This window comes from Chroicocephalus ridibundus, chromosome 3 (genome assembly GCF_963924245.1).
Source record: "Chroicocephalus ridibundus chromosome 3, bChrRid1.1, whole genome shotgun sequence".
In the NCBI taxonomy this organism is placed as follows: Eukaryota; Metazoa; Chordata; class Aves; order Charadriiformes; family Laridae; genus Chroicocephalus; species Chroicocephalus ridibundus.
The window spans coordinates 89,500,455-89,517,378 of NC_086286.1; the positions used below are offsets into that span (position 1 = coordinate 89,500,455).

The 16,924-nt window shown below is 41.0% G+C and overlaps 2 protein-coding genes across 5 annotated transcripts in view; one reads left to right on the forward strand and one right to left on the reverse strand.

The window, feature by feature from the left end:
• The window catches only part of GJB7 (gap junction protein beta 7), a 39,530-nt gene extending 35,871 nt beyond the window's left edge, over nucleotides 1-3,659 (forward strand). For both annotated transcript variants that reach the window (XM_063330036.1, XM_063330037.1), the window contains one exon: nucleotides 1,036-3,659. In XM_063330036.1, the coding sequence (XP_063186106.1) occupies nucleotides 1,063-1,857 (795 nt within the window). In that variant the 5' untranslated portion in view covers nucleotides 1,036-1,062 and the 3' untranslated portion in view covers nucleotides 1,858-3,659. The remainder of the gene's footprint in view (nucleotides 1-1,035) is intronic.
• Nucleotides 3,660-7,030: 3,371 nt separating this feature from the next.
• The window catches only part of ZNF292 (zinc finger protein 292), a 54,688-nt gene continuing 44,794 nt past the window's right edge, over nucleotides 7,031-16,924 (reverse strand). For all 3 annotated transcript variants that reach the window (XM_063330033.1, XM_063330034.1, XM_063330035.1), the window contains one exon: nucleotides 7,031-15,876. In XM_063330033.1, the coding sequence (XP_063186103.1) occupies nucleotides 8,692-15,876 (7,185 nt within the window). In that variant the 3' untranslated portion in view covers nucleotides 7,031-8,691. The remainder of the gene's footprint in view (nucleotides 15,877-16,924) is intronic.

The following is a 16,924-nucleotide window of genomic DNA, read 5'->3' on the forward strand; positions in this document are numbered from 1 at the left end:
AAACTTCTGCTTGAGCTCTTAATTGCAGACATGGAGGACAGAAATAGCTCTTTAATGACAAAGTCACTACCCTGCCAAACATATTTAAAAGCATATGTCTGATAGAATATAAGCCAACTGACATCCCCCTGTTATTTATTTTTACCTGCAGCCAGCGTAAAGGAGTAGCTTGGTAACCATTCTTCGTGAGAACATCTTTTTTCAACATCCTTCCCAGAATAAATCAGCAATACATTCATTTCTGCAGCTGTCCCTCAGTAAGTCACCAGCTCACCAGCTCTGATGGTAGCAATGTAGGAATATCCAAATAGGCACATAACCTTGTTTTCCAGCAGAAGTCTGGCCATAGGCAGAGGTCATGACGGGCTGCGGAACCAAGGGACAGGAAAAGAAGTACTGAGCTTTCCCTCTGTGCTGAGCTTTGTCATGCTGTGGCCCGATTACAACTCATACTCAAACTTGCCAGTTGATGAACTTGCCCATACGTCAGTACTAACTGCAGCTACGGCAGCGGCAGTGGGATTTGCTTGTGCAAGTTTACCGAGAAGTTAGACCACAGTAAAAAAGAAAATAATTTGCATTTTGGTAGTCAACTTATTATGGGACACATGGCTCCTATGCATAAATTTGAAAGTGAAATCCGATTTGACTGTGCTTCATATTTGCATAACTGACAAGGCTAAATTGAGTGCACCTCAGTGGTAGAGTGCCTGAACTTGCCAGAGAAAGCTCTACCTGACGCTCAGGAGACCCTCGGGAAGAACAGGTACATTTCTTTGCAGAGGACAGTTTAACGGAACGATTAGCCTTCAGTCTAAATGACAGAATCTATTTTAACAGCAAATAAATTTTGTGTAATAGCCTCAGCAGGTACAAATTATCAGAACTTAAAGCAGTTTGTTGTTGTTTTCCTTTTTAAACGCTTAATAAATTTAAATTGCTTCAGCTACCGGCTGTATTTCACCTTGAATGAATGTCTCATTTTTCTTCACCCAAGAGGAAGCATCTGTCTGATCTTGTGTTTCTTTGATACAGGATTTCCTTCTTTCCTTGAGGAGAAAAATGAGCTGGGGATTCCTACGTGATCTGCTGAGTGGAGTGAATAAATATTCAACGGGAATTGGAAGAATCTGGGTAGCAGTTGTGTTCATATTCCGCTTACTGGTTTACATTGCAGTCGCAGAAAACATCTGGAAATATGAACTTGATGAATTTGAATGCAATGTCAAGCAGCCTGGTTGCGAAAACGTCTGCTTTGACCATTTTTTCCCTGTCTCCCACATCAGGCTTTGGGCTTTGCAATTAATCATGGTCTCCACCCCTTCACTCTTGGTTGTTTTTCATGTTGCTTACCGAGAGAACAGAGAGAAACACCACAACCGGAAACTTTATAGAAGTCTGGGAGAGATAGATGGCGGATTGCTGTGCACTTACCTTATCAGCCTTGTTTTAAAAACAGGATTTGAAATAGTTTTTCTTTTTCTGTTTTATAAATTGTACGATGGATTCAAAGTACCACGTCTTGTGAAATGTGACATAAGACCATGTCCCAATACCGTAGACTGCTATATTTCCAAACCCACAGAGAAGATGATTTTCCTCTATTTTCTGGTGGCAACTTCAGGCCTGTGCATTGTATTAAATCTAAGTGAATTGAGTTACCTCATTTTCAAATACTCCATAAAATGTTATCTGAAGAGTTATGTCAAGAAACATCAAGGCTTAAAAAGGGATTGCCACAAATCAGAAATCGTCGGTCACGACACACCAGAAGCTGCTGGATGGTTCCACAACAGCACCTTGTCTTTGCCTCTGAATATACAAGACAAACGTGAAGAAACTTCCCCGTTGCCTTGAAAGATGGCTGGAGACCACCTTCCTGTTCCACAAGCTGTATTTGACAAATTGCTTTTCCAATCAGAACTGAAAGGATAGTTATGCAGGAAATGCTTTTTCTCTATTAATTCCCCCTCAGTTGAGTGGATAAATCCAGTCACGTTATGTATGTCACACATAGAATCGTCTAGATCTTTTCACGTTGAAACAAGAGGTGTAGGAGTCTGAAAATTCCACGAAGTTTTAATATAAACACAGATGCTTATGATAAATCATGCTGAAACAATCGCTTAAGCAACTGTGTTTTGATTATTACACAGAATTGCTTGGGTACAAGCAAAAAGAGGCTTTTTATATGCAGAGCTGGAACAGCTTGGGATTGATTAAAGTGCTGAGCAGTACGGGGACGTACAGCCTTTGCCAGGTGGGTGGATCTGATAACCGTTGAAATGGTGATCGGAAAGCGCTGGCATACAGTGGCTGCTGGTGTCGTGAAGTGAGCTGGATAGTCAGAAACCCATTGCACTGGACTGCTGTAAAACATCTCAAAAAAAGGAAAAAAATAAGAAGATGTAGACATACATGGTGATCTATGGTGATAGCCCGTGGTGATAAAGACAGACCTGGTTATTTAGCTATTTGTGGAGCATCTTCTTCTGGAACTATTTGAGCCCTTTACAGTTTTTATGGTATTTATCATCAGAACACATTCTGTAAGAAATGGTATTTGCTTAAACTTGTGGAGGCAGCATATACCAGAGCACAGAGTTAACTCCTGGTCACATGCACTGAACAGCTCCCGAGTCATTTCTTCTGCTCCATGACTGTGGCATTTAAGGAAAAAGATGATTCCCAGTTCCCTGGGATGTGAGTAGAGAAATGCAGACTACACAACATGGCAAAACAGTAGCCAGCACGCCTAGTATTCAGTAGCCTGGAATGTGCTCCCTTTAGTAAGGCTGAAAATACTGCTACTCCTTCAGTAGATTTCTCTGCCATAGAAGAACATGTGAAATCCAAAAATAAGAAAACCTTCCAGTAGTAATAAAAAGAATGACCTATTCCCTCCCCACAAATTTCAGACTCTCTCTTAAACGCCACGCACCTCCTCTCTTTGTTATGTTTGTTGCCTGGGCTAACAGGAAGGGGACAGAAATTATCTGAGACGTGTCTTCTGTTGAACCTAGGCTTCCGAGACAACAGAAATAAACAGTCTAATAGACTTATTTCAGGGTGGCGTTCTCCTTCCTTTGCTGGGATGGAAGACCTTCCTTCAGACATACATCAGTACTGAGCCTGATCAAAATACGCCCTTTACAGAAAAACACCACCTGCAATAAGCGGAGCTGCCTTAATATTGAACTGATTTTATTGTTCATGCCAGGATTAAGAGGAGGAAACCGCAGCAAACACATGTTAACTATTATTGCTGCCTGAATGTTGAATCAATTTTACTGTCTGTGCCAGGATAAAGAGGAGGAAACAGTAGCAAAAAGCACGTTAACTTTTTCACTCAAACAAAACCCAGCTTTGGTTACAAAACATGACTTTTATGAGTACTGGGGTAGCAGTAACATAATTAAGAACTAACTAATCATCTATGTGCTTTTGAGTGTAATTTTCAAGCTTTTTTTTTTTTTGCTAAAATAAACCTACTTTTAAAAAAGGTGGAGATCCATTTGCTGCTGCTGAACTTAAGAGCAACAGCAGCCCCTCAAACACTAGCTTGCCAGCTTGTGGCCAGTTAAAGTTTTACATCTCGAGTGATGCCGAATGAGCGTGTCTAATCGAGGCTTTGCAGAATCCGGAATATTTTCTGTTAAATCTCTCCGTACACAGGACGCGGCTCATGACAGAAATGCAGTTAGAAACTCTTTTGCAGCTACTGGACAAAACCCAGCAAGGAGCGCAGGAAGCAAAGCCACTGTCCGTCAGCCATCAGTAACGGTGACTGCCGCAGTGTGAGTAATTAAGAACAAACCCCCAAATTATCTTGGCCCTTTTGTACTCTAACGCATCATTTTTTACGATGAAGGCAACGCTATCAAAATAAAAAAAATGCTTCCAAGATGACTGGTTTTTAATTATTGAGGACAGATTTTAAGACAGCACATTAATGAAAAAGTATTTATTTGTTGGGTTTTTTTTTAAAGCAATGTTTATTTGAGAGAAAATGAAGAGAAGCAAACACAGTTTAGCCAACACAGGTTTCTGATTAATTTTTGCATTAGCTGCTCTTTAATAAAAAAGTATATTAAGTCAGGACTTGAAGGGTTTTAGAGCATCCCCTAAAACTCTGTAGCTGGTCAGAGCTTCCCGCTTAGACCAAAAATTTTCCTGTGAAACAAGAACTTTAATTCTTTGGAATGTATATTCAAGGTTTTATTTCTAATTCTATCTTCAACAGCCATGAAGTGATAAACAAACTCCAAAATCAACAAGGTTTCAAGTCTTGGAGGATACTTCAGTTTTGACAAAGCCAGTACCTTACATGAGAAATATTCTGAAAAATTATTACGGACCAACCCTGTGTAACCCCCGACTCGCTCGTAGCAAACCGCCAAGTGGCTTTTACATCACGTGCTGCAAAATTAGTGTTTGACAGAGCCACTAATGAGAAGGAAACGAGCATCACACACGGCAGCTCTGTCAGATTGTACTTAACCTGAGAGAACAGAAACAAACTCATGTACTTTCTGAACCCCTGCTCTTGGCCAGCATTTGGTCTTTTACTGGCTCCTTCCCTTCCACTCCCCTTTCCCAGCCTTTATACTCCTTTGTGCTCCAGTTTAAATTTCACTCATCCATCCATCCCTGAAGTCATTTGCTCTTACATTTTTGGTTCAAATGAGTGTGTGGGCTCGGTCCCTAAACTAAAGGTTTAAGGGCTTTTTCATGTAATCAACTTCCAAGTCACTCAAAGAGACAAAAAAATTTCAAGTGCTATGTTTTTTTTTTTTTCTTTTTACAGTGTACAAGTACAGTCTCCTCAAGCACACAGCAGTTGGTAGGAAGCCAATCTGAGCCCATAGTGTAACGGAGAAATGACATGATCATTCCATGCATGTTCGTACAAAAATATTTACCTCATTCCTATTTCAAAACATCTCTGCAAACATTAAAAGCTCCAAGTCATACATACATCCTCATTTTCTTTAAAACCCAAGTAACCTCCTTGCCTTGTGACAGATGAGCTTTGAAAAAGAAGTCACAGAACAAATTTTTTCCCTATGTGCTGACAGTTTTCTTCCCTCAGCTCCCACCTCCAGCGCCCCTGGCCCCGTCTCCCACCCCTTCAACAGGACCATCTTCCCTGTACCGAGGCTCCATCCCGGAGTAAGCAGGACACAAGCAGGAGCTCCTCTAGCCCGGGGGCCCAAACCTCTGGGTAGCGTGTCCCTGCCCACGCAGGTGGGAGCTCCAGCCAACTCATTCCTTGGCACAGAAACTAACTGCAAGGATACAGCTTTTCCTCACCTCAACCAATGACTGTTTTCAATGTTACTTTTACAAGCATCGCTCCCTCACTCTCCAACACCCACAGCGGGACTCCCCATCCTGCTGAGAACGACCACCCCAAAACACGAGGACAAACCCACTGCTCTTATTTACACTGAATTCGGGCTCAGACAACACAAGATTTCTTTGCAAACACAGTTAACTACAAGAGAGGCTGACTGCCGGTTTAAAGGTGTCTTTCAATCGCAAGACAGTCTGTACTCTGCATCCAGACTCCTTGATTTCACTGTTTCCCCATCAGCAACAACTGCTGGCTTAGCCAGCATGTTCCCGATGGTGACAAAGGGTTTAAAAGAAAGCGTCTTTGCTCAAATAGACCACGGTTCACAGGTGACACGTCTGGAAGACAGAGACACAGAGGAGGAAGGAGAAAGAGAGAGGGGAGAAGACAGAGAGGGAGCGAGCTGGGCTCAGCCACCCTGGAGCCCCATCCCGCCCGGCAGCCCCAAGGGCAGGGATACGGCTCCAGGCTCCGGAAGAGCTCTCAGTTCAGGCACGCTGCCGCAGCTGTGGCAGGAGGCTTTACACATCACTCAAGGTAAAACACCTAAATGCAAATGCCAAATTTATTTCCTCAGGAACTTTTGTAGGTGGCTTTACCAAACCACAGTGCCCTCTGCAGTCCGTGACACCTTAAATCAGACCCTGCCTTCGGTCCCCCACATTAAGTTTAAAATACTTTTTTTTTCAAAAAGGAAAAAAAACCCAAAATGCACTAGATTACCTGTTGGACAGGCTGTCAGTACCCACCTAAAAGGGGGTTGCCATGGAGGGCGCTGACTGTAATGGTACAGCACCCACTTTAAGTGGATTAATTTGTCTAAGAACGAGACCATATTAAAAATTTCATTCTCAGAAATTCAGACCCTACATTCAGATCCAAACCATGAGTTGTTTCCTGGCTATTTATTACATTGTGGTTTTCTTTTTTTTTTTTTTTTTTTTATTAAATAGCATCTAGTATAGCACTGTGTAGCTAAATAGTTGTATGCTATTCTCAGTTTAAAAACTGCAAATGATGCAGTATCTACCATTGGGAATGCCAAAGTTGAAACTATTTAACTTACACTACACAAAATTCTTCTAAAAATTAAACAGTTACGAGGTCTGTTGACAGCGACTGCAGTGGTTAGGTACATCTGAAAACAAGAAGCTTCAGGCGAGCTTTGCGGATCCTCTCCAGAGGAGGTTCTCTGCCCTCTTCTCCCCTGCAGAAGATCCCCTCTACAATCACTGCGGCTGGCATGCAACAGCAACTCCCATCCAGGGAGACCGCGCAGCCTCTGGTAGGTAGAACGTGGCATAACGCACTTGAAATGATTATAACGATCTCTCATAGAGTTAAAATGCAAGGATTTGGTTTGGTTTTATCATTCTCAGACCGCACCTTTGATTTACTAACTTGGCAGAATTATCAGTTGAGTCACGCGGGAGGGATCGAAAGCGAGAGGAGCGAAAGGGCTCCGTTCAAATGGAAGCACGGGCTTTCCGAGAAGGTATGCAATTTAGCACCAGATAGCAAACCAAGGGCTATGCCCGAGTTGAAACGCTGTTGCCTTTCCGCATTTTCATACACAATGCTCACTCTCACAAGAAGTCACTTCATTTGGTTGTAGGAACGTGCCCTCTGCATCGATATTCAAGTAAACTGTCAAAGATTCCAGGTGAATAGCTTAAGAGCAATCAAGTGTAGCATTTAATGCAAAGCTTTACATGGCAAGACAAGTTTATAGGGAAAAAAAAATCAAGCCAATCTCTCCCAAGATAAAGACTATTTTATATTACTGAAGGTAGGTCACATCCAGTAATGAGAATCATCCAAGAAAAATTTTTGGTACCGCACAACCCAGCTGGCTTGTCCCATCCGAGTTAAGAATAATCACGCATGAACACCGACACTGAAGATTCCTGGGTACTGACAGCTCCCACCAACGCATTCACGCTTTTGGTTACTCAACAAACTGGATACCTGTCGTTTCGGTTAGCAGCATAGAGAGACATTGCTCCAATCCCGGGCGCGAGGAGCGGCACCGCTTCTGAGGCTCCTTCCAGTGTGGACAAGAGAGAGGTGGCCAGAGCGCTGCCAGGTACAGTCAGCAAGAGGCAGAAGAGAGCGGAGGGAGCCCATGCCATCAATAGAGCACAACCACCGAGTTTATCTGCAAGATCACAATCTCACTTCCCTTTCAGAAAGTGCCTTGTTTATTCAGTTTTTAATGGTATGGCATAAGGACTCACGTATTTTTATAGATAGATACCAAACTGGTATTATCAAAATAAACAATCTGTTTTATAAACCCACTATTTACAAAAACGGTTTCTGAAGTTTTTTTGTTTTGTTTTTTTAACAAAAATTAAACTATACACCAATCTAAGTTACAGAAACAAAAATAACCTTTATAAGATCACATGTATAAAACAAGAAATGAAATGTGATTTTATTTAAGGCAATACTGGGCTACTTCACAAATCACCACCTCAAATATATACACTGCTCCACACTACTAATTTTCTATCACATTCACAACGGATTCTTTAATACCAAATATTGTTTTAAATCTCCAATGTAGCAAACTATTTTTATTCACATTTCCATTTTTATTATGGAATCATAAATGCTTTGTATCCAATTAAAAGCAATGAAAAATGTAGCTATAAGAAAACTATTATATTTATGAGTTAACTACATATGAATACCATCCATAGATACTGGATGTTAAAATTTACAAAAATGAGAGCGTGTCAGTACGTTTAACCTATGAAATGTGATCTTATCCAGCTCCTCTCCTGTAAATAAATGCTTTATGCAAAATAAACTGGATATGGCAGACCTAGCTAGTTTTAGTTCAAAAGTTCTTAATTTAAAATGACTAGAGGACAGTTTTAAAAACTTGCTCACTTAGTTACAAATTAAAATTCCGAATATAAATGTGTCATTTAATAGTTTAGACTTACAGACTGCTGGTGGCAGCAAATGATTTACAATAATAAATATATACAAAAAAATGTATCTACAAATAAAGAGGACTGTTATACATGAGCAGTGACCTGGTGAAAGATACCAATCACAGACAACTCACAAAGATTTAGTTCATGGAAAGGACAATCGGATAGAAAGTTGAGGTTTTGATCAAGTATTTACAAAGCTGAAGCAATTACTCTGTTCTTCAAGTCCCATAGGGATAAAAACAAATAAGAAATTTACATGACTCATGTCATGTTTTTTGCTAGATTAAATCACTTCAAAATAAAAGAGCTCCACAGTCACCAGCATGCTTGATGGCTTCCTATTCAGAATAAATTTTATTACAGGTTATGGTTAAACACATTAGGTTTTCAGTATTTTGACTCCCCTTCCTCGGGACGCGTAACAACAACTTTTGCAGCTGTAACCTCTGGATTATCCTCCCAACGTCCTTCGAGCTTTGTCAAACTGACGACAGGTTTCATTTCCTGAAGCTGCTTCAACACACGCTCGGCACAGTCTTTAAAAGTCTTGTCTAAAACGATCTTCACGTTATCACCACAGGGAAGCCGTGAGGGGTTGGCAAACGGTACAAGGGTTTCAGTTTCAGAACATGACCAAGTGACAGTATTACTTGCTACGGAGGTCTTCTCGTTGGATTTTCGTGAGTTCGAATGGGACCCTTTTTTGGTTCCGCTGCTGTGGTAGTCTCTTTCGGTGCTTTTCTTTTGCTTCACAGCGGACTCTTCGAGGAACTTGAGGAATGACACTTCAAAACCCATCGGCTTAAACGAGCTCCAGTCGAAAGCTGCGGGCTGCTCTTCGGCCGTTTGAATGGCGACAGCGGTCTCTTCCTCCCTGTGCACGCTACTCACGTCAATGGGCAGTACTTCCTCAGTTTTTTCGGTTCTCCTCCTCTTATTCTGAGATACATTTTTTTCTTTGTTTGCTCTTTTTAAGTTGTTGGATTTTTGCTTTTCTGAAGGGCAGGAGCTGGTCTCCTGCAAGTCACCATTTACACTGGAAGATATTTTTGCTTGATTTTCAGCACTTGAACAATCCTCGTTAATCAGTTTAGTAATGAATAGTTCTGTCAGTTCGTCCACTTCATCCTTCTCACCTTTTTCAGTTTCCTTTTGCGGTAACGTAGATGTGCTTGAATCATTATTGCTCACTATCAAAGTCGGTTCAGGCTCTTTCACATCGCTTTTTTTATCAGTCTCCTCTTGCTCACAAGAGGCTTCCTTTACTTCTGAGACAGAGTGCTTTTTAGATACAATAAGAAGATTTCTGTGTTGGGAAGTAAATGCTTTGGACAGCTTATGACATTTATAATGCCTTATTATGTTACTTTCACTTGTAACTACTGAGGAGCATCCCTTTATCATACATGGATACTGAGTTATGAACCTGCTCGTACACTCCGATAAGGCATCATTTCTAGCCTTTATTGAATACACGTGCTTGCCACGTTTCAGTGAATAAGCCTTATTTTCTTGAACTTGTATTCCTTTTGAGTTTTTGTTTTCCAAGTTCACATTTTTCTTCCGTTTTGTTTTCACTGACAGCCTGTTACCTTCTTTTCCCGATCTGTTTTTCAGTCCTCTCTGTTTGGACTTCAACGGTTTCTCCTGATTTGCTTTGCTTGAAATGTTTTCCTGACCTGGTGTCAGTCTCCTGGGTCTTATTAGATGATCTTTATGCTTGTCATTATGTTTGTTAAAAATATGCCTTAAGAGGTTAGACCTAGTAGCATAAATACGGTCACAGCCTTCACAGTCACATTTGAATACGCCGTCATCTTCTACTTTGTTTGGCTTTATCTTTATACCGTGATCTGCCTCAAGATGTACAACATAGTTAAGATATGCTGTAAACGAAGTCTTACACTGAGACTGATCACAAGAAAACCTTCCTGTCTCTGGAGCCGATTTCATACTTCCAATTTGCTCTGGGGTCATGTCATGAAGCTTCACATAATGTTGTATCAAGCTGGTAACTTCCTGGAAGATGCGAGAGCAGTCACTCACCTCACACCTGAACTCTCTGACGGTGGGTTTGGTTTCCACCTCATCGCGTTCCTCTTTGCCTGGCTCAATCTCCTCCTCCACTTCGACAGAGAAAGCAGGGAGGTCTGATTTGTGCACAGCTTGGTAATGAAGGATTAGGTTTTGTTGTATTGTAAAAGCCGCAAAGCAGCCTTGATGGACGCACCGGTATGGTCTATAAGGGCTGTATCTAGTGGGAAACTCCAGAGACTTTGTTACGGGCTTCCGACGTTTTCTCTCCTCTTTTTCCTTCCTGTACCTCCTAACCTTGCGTACTTTGGGTTGTGCCTGTGTACTACCAATAGTCTCTGCATTATGCTGCTCCAGTGGAACAGAAACCACTTGGGGAGGTTTTTCCAGTCTTTCAGGAATATTATTTTCTGGCAGAAGTTTTTCCGAGACTTTTACAGGCTCTACAGCTTCCTTTATCTCAGCTTCTTTGACCAATGGAGCTGCAGTTTTGTTTTCTATTATTAGTGTCTGCAAAGTTTTTATTTCAACAGGTCGTGGGGCTGTGTTTACAGTTTCATTTTGAGATCTTCTGCCATAAGGCCTTTTAATTTTTAATTTTACCATCTCCTCTGTCGTAAAATGATGTACAAGCTGACAGTGTGCTCGGAGATTAGAGTTTCTTGTGAATGTTTTTGGACAGGTAGCTACAACACATTTGAACGGAGCATACTTCAGTTGATGTTTCTTAATTTCTAGTATCATTTCTGCACTGTACTGATGAACCTTGCCATAGTGTTTAAATAATGCATCTTTTGTCATAGCACTATAATTGCAGCCTGGATCCTGACATACAAACGGTTTATTTACTTTATCACTAAACTGAATGTTACTTGCCTCTGGAGATATCTGGATGAGGGGTTTATTTTCAGTCGATACAACAGGAACTGCTGGTGCTAGCACGTCTGCTGGAGGACACTGGGAAACAGTCTCAGAGACCTGAATGGGTGAATCATCTTCTAGTTTCAGTTTTTGCAAGCGCTCCAAAATTTCCAATATTTGAGTATCGTCCTTTTGAGATGTCTCAGACTGAGCAGAGCTACTCTTTGCAGTGGTGACATTCCCCGCGTGCACGGCAAACTGTGCAGGAGTGGGTAGTTTTACACTATGTGCACCATTTCCTGAAGAAGCCTGTGCATTATTTACTTGCGAATTCTGTTCTGAAGCAGCAATGGTGTCTTGAATTTCAGTTTTCACCTCAAGTATTTGTGAATTCATAGCAGTTTTAATTATTTCCAGGGTTTTTTCAAAGTTCTGCATAACATTGTCTTCTGAAATCTGTTCCTGCGAATTTGCTTGCACACAGGAATTTACAGCCATCATTTGGGAATCCCCATTTTCAGTTTTTACTGTTAAAGGGGGTAACGTATGAGCCTCGAGATTTGTTTTGAAGTTCTCTTTGATGCTGGCCATGAATAACTGATTGTCAACGTTATTGAGTTTCTGTGTGAGATTTTCCACCGCTGCTTGAGAGCCACAATTTGCCAGCAAGTTGGACTGAAAACCTTCGCCCTGTATTTGCACTTTTCCGTCAGTGCTTTTGGTTAGAAGTCCCATCGTTGTATTATTTAATTCTACTTTCTGTGATGTATTGGGCGCAAGCAAAGGTGTAGTTGCTTTTCTCTTCCTCTTTGAAGCACTGGTTCCCTTTTTATTCAAGTTGCTTGATCCTGAATTCTTGGGACTACTTATAACTGAAACTCGCGAACTGTTCCCTGCAAAGTTTTGCGCTGCTGCAACAGTGTTAGAAAACGAGCTGGGACATAAGCCATTTTCAATAGTCTTTAGCATTAAGTCCTCTGTCGCAAAAACAGGCAAACTCTTGCATTCATTTATCGGAGGAATTTTGGCATTGGGGGTCCTGTTTTGGTCTGTTAGCAGGGTACTGGGGTTGCAGACAGGCTGCAGCAGAGGCGACGCGGTTGAGTTGGGAAGAACAGTTGCATTTATCTGAGTCGTACCAGTGATGCAACTTGTTGTAACTACATGTGGAAGTACTTCCGTGTTATCAAAGGTACTCGGGATGCCTGCAGTCTCCAAGGCTTGTTTTATTATTTGATTTCCTTCCTCATTCCCACCGGTATTAAAGTTAGTCACGTTGACTCGTGGAAACACAGTCTGCAGTAAAGCTGTGGAACGATTTTCAGCTGCAAGTAACTGGAGGAAAGATGGATCTTTAAAACATGTCTCTGGATTGAAGGCAGACTCCTGGGGTTGCTGCAAGTTTAATGAATTTGAGGAAAGAATCATACTGGCAAGCAAAGACTGTCCATTAGCCTGCAGAGCTTCTGGAGAAATTTCTGATCCTTCGAGAGGCTTACAATAAGACCTCTTAGATAAGTGACCACCAAGTGATCTAGGATTAGTGAAAACTCTGAAACACCTGCTACAGATAAATTTGCCATCCCTAATTATTGCTGGCCACTTTGCCCGCTTGTTATGCTTTGGCTTCCTTTCTTTCCCATTTGGGCCCCTGCCACGATCTTTTTTCACCTTTTCTGAAGGTGGATGTTGAGAACCAGTTTCATTGAAGTTATTTTCATTACTCAATCGTGAGGGAAATATTTGATCAACAGTTTCCTCTTTTGGGAAAGCAGAACTAGTGTTTCCTTCAAGTTGTGACGAAAAGTTATTTGTGTTATTTTCCAGTTGTGAGAAGACTGAATTTGGAGGATTCTCCGCTGACGAAGGAAAGAGAGACATTGGACCATTTTCTGCAGGCAAAGGAAGAAAAGGATCTGAACCACCATCAATATTCAGAGGCATAACTGTTTTTGCCAGATCGTCCAACTGGGAAGGTAGAGTTGCACCTGACAGATTTTCCATTTGTGAACATAAAACACTCTCAGGCTCACTTTTAATACGAGTAGACAAACTTGGATTTATGACACTTTCCACTATAGGCAACATAGGATTGGCCAAATTTTCTAGGTGGGTTGGGAAAAGTGGACTTGAGACATGTTGTACTTGACTGGAACAGGTGGGATTCAAATTAGGTTTGTTCTGTGTAGTAAAAGCAGCACCACTGGTGGGACTGCCCACTTGCGACGGCATAAGATATACAATCTTCCCATCGTTCGGCACATTTTGCAGGTTGGTGGATTTTCGTGGCTTCTTATTTTTACGCTGCATTTTAAAAGCGGCATATTGGTCAGGGTGCGCTGCCTTCATATGTTTGCCAATGCTCTGTGACGAGTTGTACGTTCGAGTACACCCCTCAACCTGACAATTAAATTTCTGAATTGGCGCTGCTGGTGGCACAGCTGAAACTAAAGGGCTATTTATGTTAGGCTGCGAAGGAATAAACGTAATACTTTCTAAAGTTTTTAAAGGCAGGTTATATAGATTAGCTGCAGCCTTAATACTGTCTTCAATTTCAAGTTTGGAAATGGGTACACTGTTTCGATATCCTGCCTGATTCTGCACGCTGAATGGATTTACAATGCTCACTTGTCTTTCTAAGCTTTTTGATTCAAGGGCTTCCGGTTTTAGTGTGTCTGAGGTCACAGAAATATTTTGAATATTCTGAGTCTGACTGAGACAGTCTTCTTCCTTTCTTTCTTGGAAAACTGTAAGACAAGAGTCAACTGATGAGCACAACTGCTGGGCTCCAGGTTTAGTGGTATCTACTTTACTGGCAGAAGCAGCCAATTTACCCCTTTTTACAAAGTTATCTCGGATCTTCTGGTTAACAGCAGCCATCTTAATGCTGCTTGCTGGAATTGCCACCTCTGTCTTCACTGAAGCCGTAGGAGACTGCTCCGAACCAGCAGTAGGCAAGGAATCGCTTTGCTGCAGTACAGTCGCTGACGCGTTTACACTTTCATTCCTTACTGGTTCTGCTTTGATTTGATTCCACACAACGTTTTCTCCTTCAGTAAAACTACTCTGGTTGTCAGCCGGAGGAGATGTCAATTCCTCTTTAACAGCAACTCCATCAGTATTTTCATTCGCTTTAGAAGGCTGACTAAGATCAGGCTGATCAGGCTGGCTTTCAGGCTGTTGCTCTTCTTCAGGCTGCTTGTTGTGATCCTCAACGTGCTTTTCCAGTTCACTCTGAGAACGGTATACCTTTCCGCAGCCTGTGACTTTGCAGGTATAGGTATTATAGTGTTGTGCTTCGTGATCGTAGAGTAAATAGGCTTCAGAAAACACTCTGCCACATTTAGGAAACATACACTTTGCTCTGAAGACTTGATGCTCCTTCCTGTGCGTCAACAGCTCAGCGTAACTGTTAAAACCAGCCTTACATTTCATCTGTATGCAGATATAAGGCTTGCTGCCACAGTGCATTTGTAAATGATCATTCAGGTGAGTAACACTTACGAAATGTCGTCTACAGTACTGGCAAATCACTTTTTTGCTTTGCATTTCAAGAAAACGTTTAGCTTCTTCATTATCTTTATGTCCCTTTGCGTGTGCTATTAGGTTTTTAAAATATTTAAAACCTTTTTTGCAAAATGTTACAGGGCAGGTGAATTCATTAACAGGGAGTGGCTTTTGAACTGGCACTATCTCTGGTATGTAAGGTTTATCTTTGTCATCATTTTCATCATCTGAGCCATCGTTATCATTAAACACAATGAAGTCTGTTGAATAGAGACTGTTCTTCTTAATGGGTCGCTGCTCCTGTTTGGATACAGAATCGGTTTTCTGATTCTCATTAGCAGTTGCTATTTTAGGAGGTCTTCCCAGTCTTCTCAGTGGTTTCATAGCAGCCAGTCTCTCTTTGCTGGAATTTTTAACATGCAAAGTTACATGGGGAACAAAGTTTTCTTTAGAATTAAAATTTTGGGCACAAATAGGGCAACTGTAAATTCCGTCTTTATAATGTTTTTGTGCATGCCTAACTATTCTATGACCTAGGAATTCTTTGTCACATAACACACAATACTGCATATAAGCTTGCCAGTTCCTAAATCTTGCTGATATGAACCCCCTCTCTCTGAGTTTTTTAATTTCTCTCTTTTTCTGCTTTTCATCTCTGATACCCTTAAGGAGGCTTGTAGCTTCATCAAAAGTGCCAGCAAGCCCATTCACAGAAGTTTCTTTAGTCTCTTCTTGGCAACCCTCAACCTTCTCATAAACTTCACTATCATTGAGTTCATCTATTGATGACACGATGGATGCCTCCTCTCCCATAAGTGCCAGACACTGACGCTTGAGAGTTTTCCAGTCCCAGAACTCTGGATCAAAAGGCCACTGAGTTTTCAGTACAAGTAAGAGCTCACAGCGCAAAGAATTTGGTATTGGAAGATTCTCTTCATCATACTTCTGGTCAGGCTGATTATATAGCATTTCAACAGCATAATATGCATCCACAGTGGGTTCAAGAAGAAATTCACTCAGCTGACAAGCACGTTTAACCTCCAAATCATCTGGAAGCAAGCAGGAGATAGTCTTGCAAATTGATATCTTGACATCTGTATTTTCACTGGATTCCAAGCGCAACGCTTTCACACACAGTTCAATGCAGGTTGCAAGTCCAGCACCATCAATCTGTAAAGCAAGACTAATTTTAGTAAGTCAGCTTATCATAACCCTTTCTACATTTACAAATAAAAGATATCATTATTCAACCCTAAATATCAGAAAAAATGCACCTGGAGTTTAAAATTACACTTTTTACTTTAAGAAACATAGTGGTTTGTCTTTAGATGCTATTCCTTAAGTTGCACAATTTGTCTTCAAGCTACTAAAAAACTGTGAAAATTTACATATAACTGAAACCCCAAAAAATTGTATGTTCTGTCTAGCTTGAGGACTTTAGGACTGTATGTTAGAGGTGTTCAGTTTATATTAGAGCAATATCGAGCTTTTTCATGAAATAAAGCCTGACAGTTGTCACAGTTATTTGAGATGAGCTTCTACGGAGCAATAAATTAACACTGGGTAGAATTCATATGGTAAGAAGTGCTACAGTAAGAGAAGCCTGTGATCTTCAAAAAGATCTATAATTTGGAAATCACTTAAGGCATAAAGGTTTATTTTTATTTTTAAAGATTATGCCACTTCAAAGTCAACTGACCTCAACTGAACACATGGCTTCATTCCAACTGAAAGTAATGAGTGTAGTTAAATGTTCCATCATTTAAGTGTTCCAAAGGTCATGTGGTCTTTTCTCATTTATACCCTCAGGCAATGTAAATTACATTTATGTCTACTTTACTGCCAAGGATGCATAGAGAGGCTGAGAATAAAGTCCAGTGAATTTATGAATGCACAAGTCTACTACCCACATGGTCTCCAATTTCTGCCATCAATGAATTGATCCACAGCTCACTAGGGAAAAATCAGTATGGCATGGAGCAGACAGAGCTCTTAATATCACAAGCCTCTGGGAAAATTATTTTCCTCCCCCTCTGTAACTCCAATTCAGTTCAGATCTTTGGAAAAAATAATCTTTAAGATTAGAAGCCCATGACTAGCCATACCGGAACACTGCAAAAGGAAAAAATAAATTTTTATTCTCAGAATTAATATACTGAATTACAGAAATCTCCCAACTAAACGCTCTCAAAAGAGCTGCATTTATTTAGCTATAAAC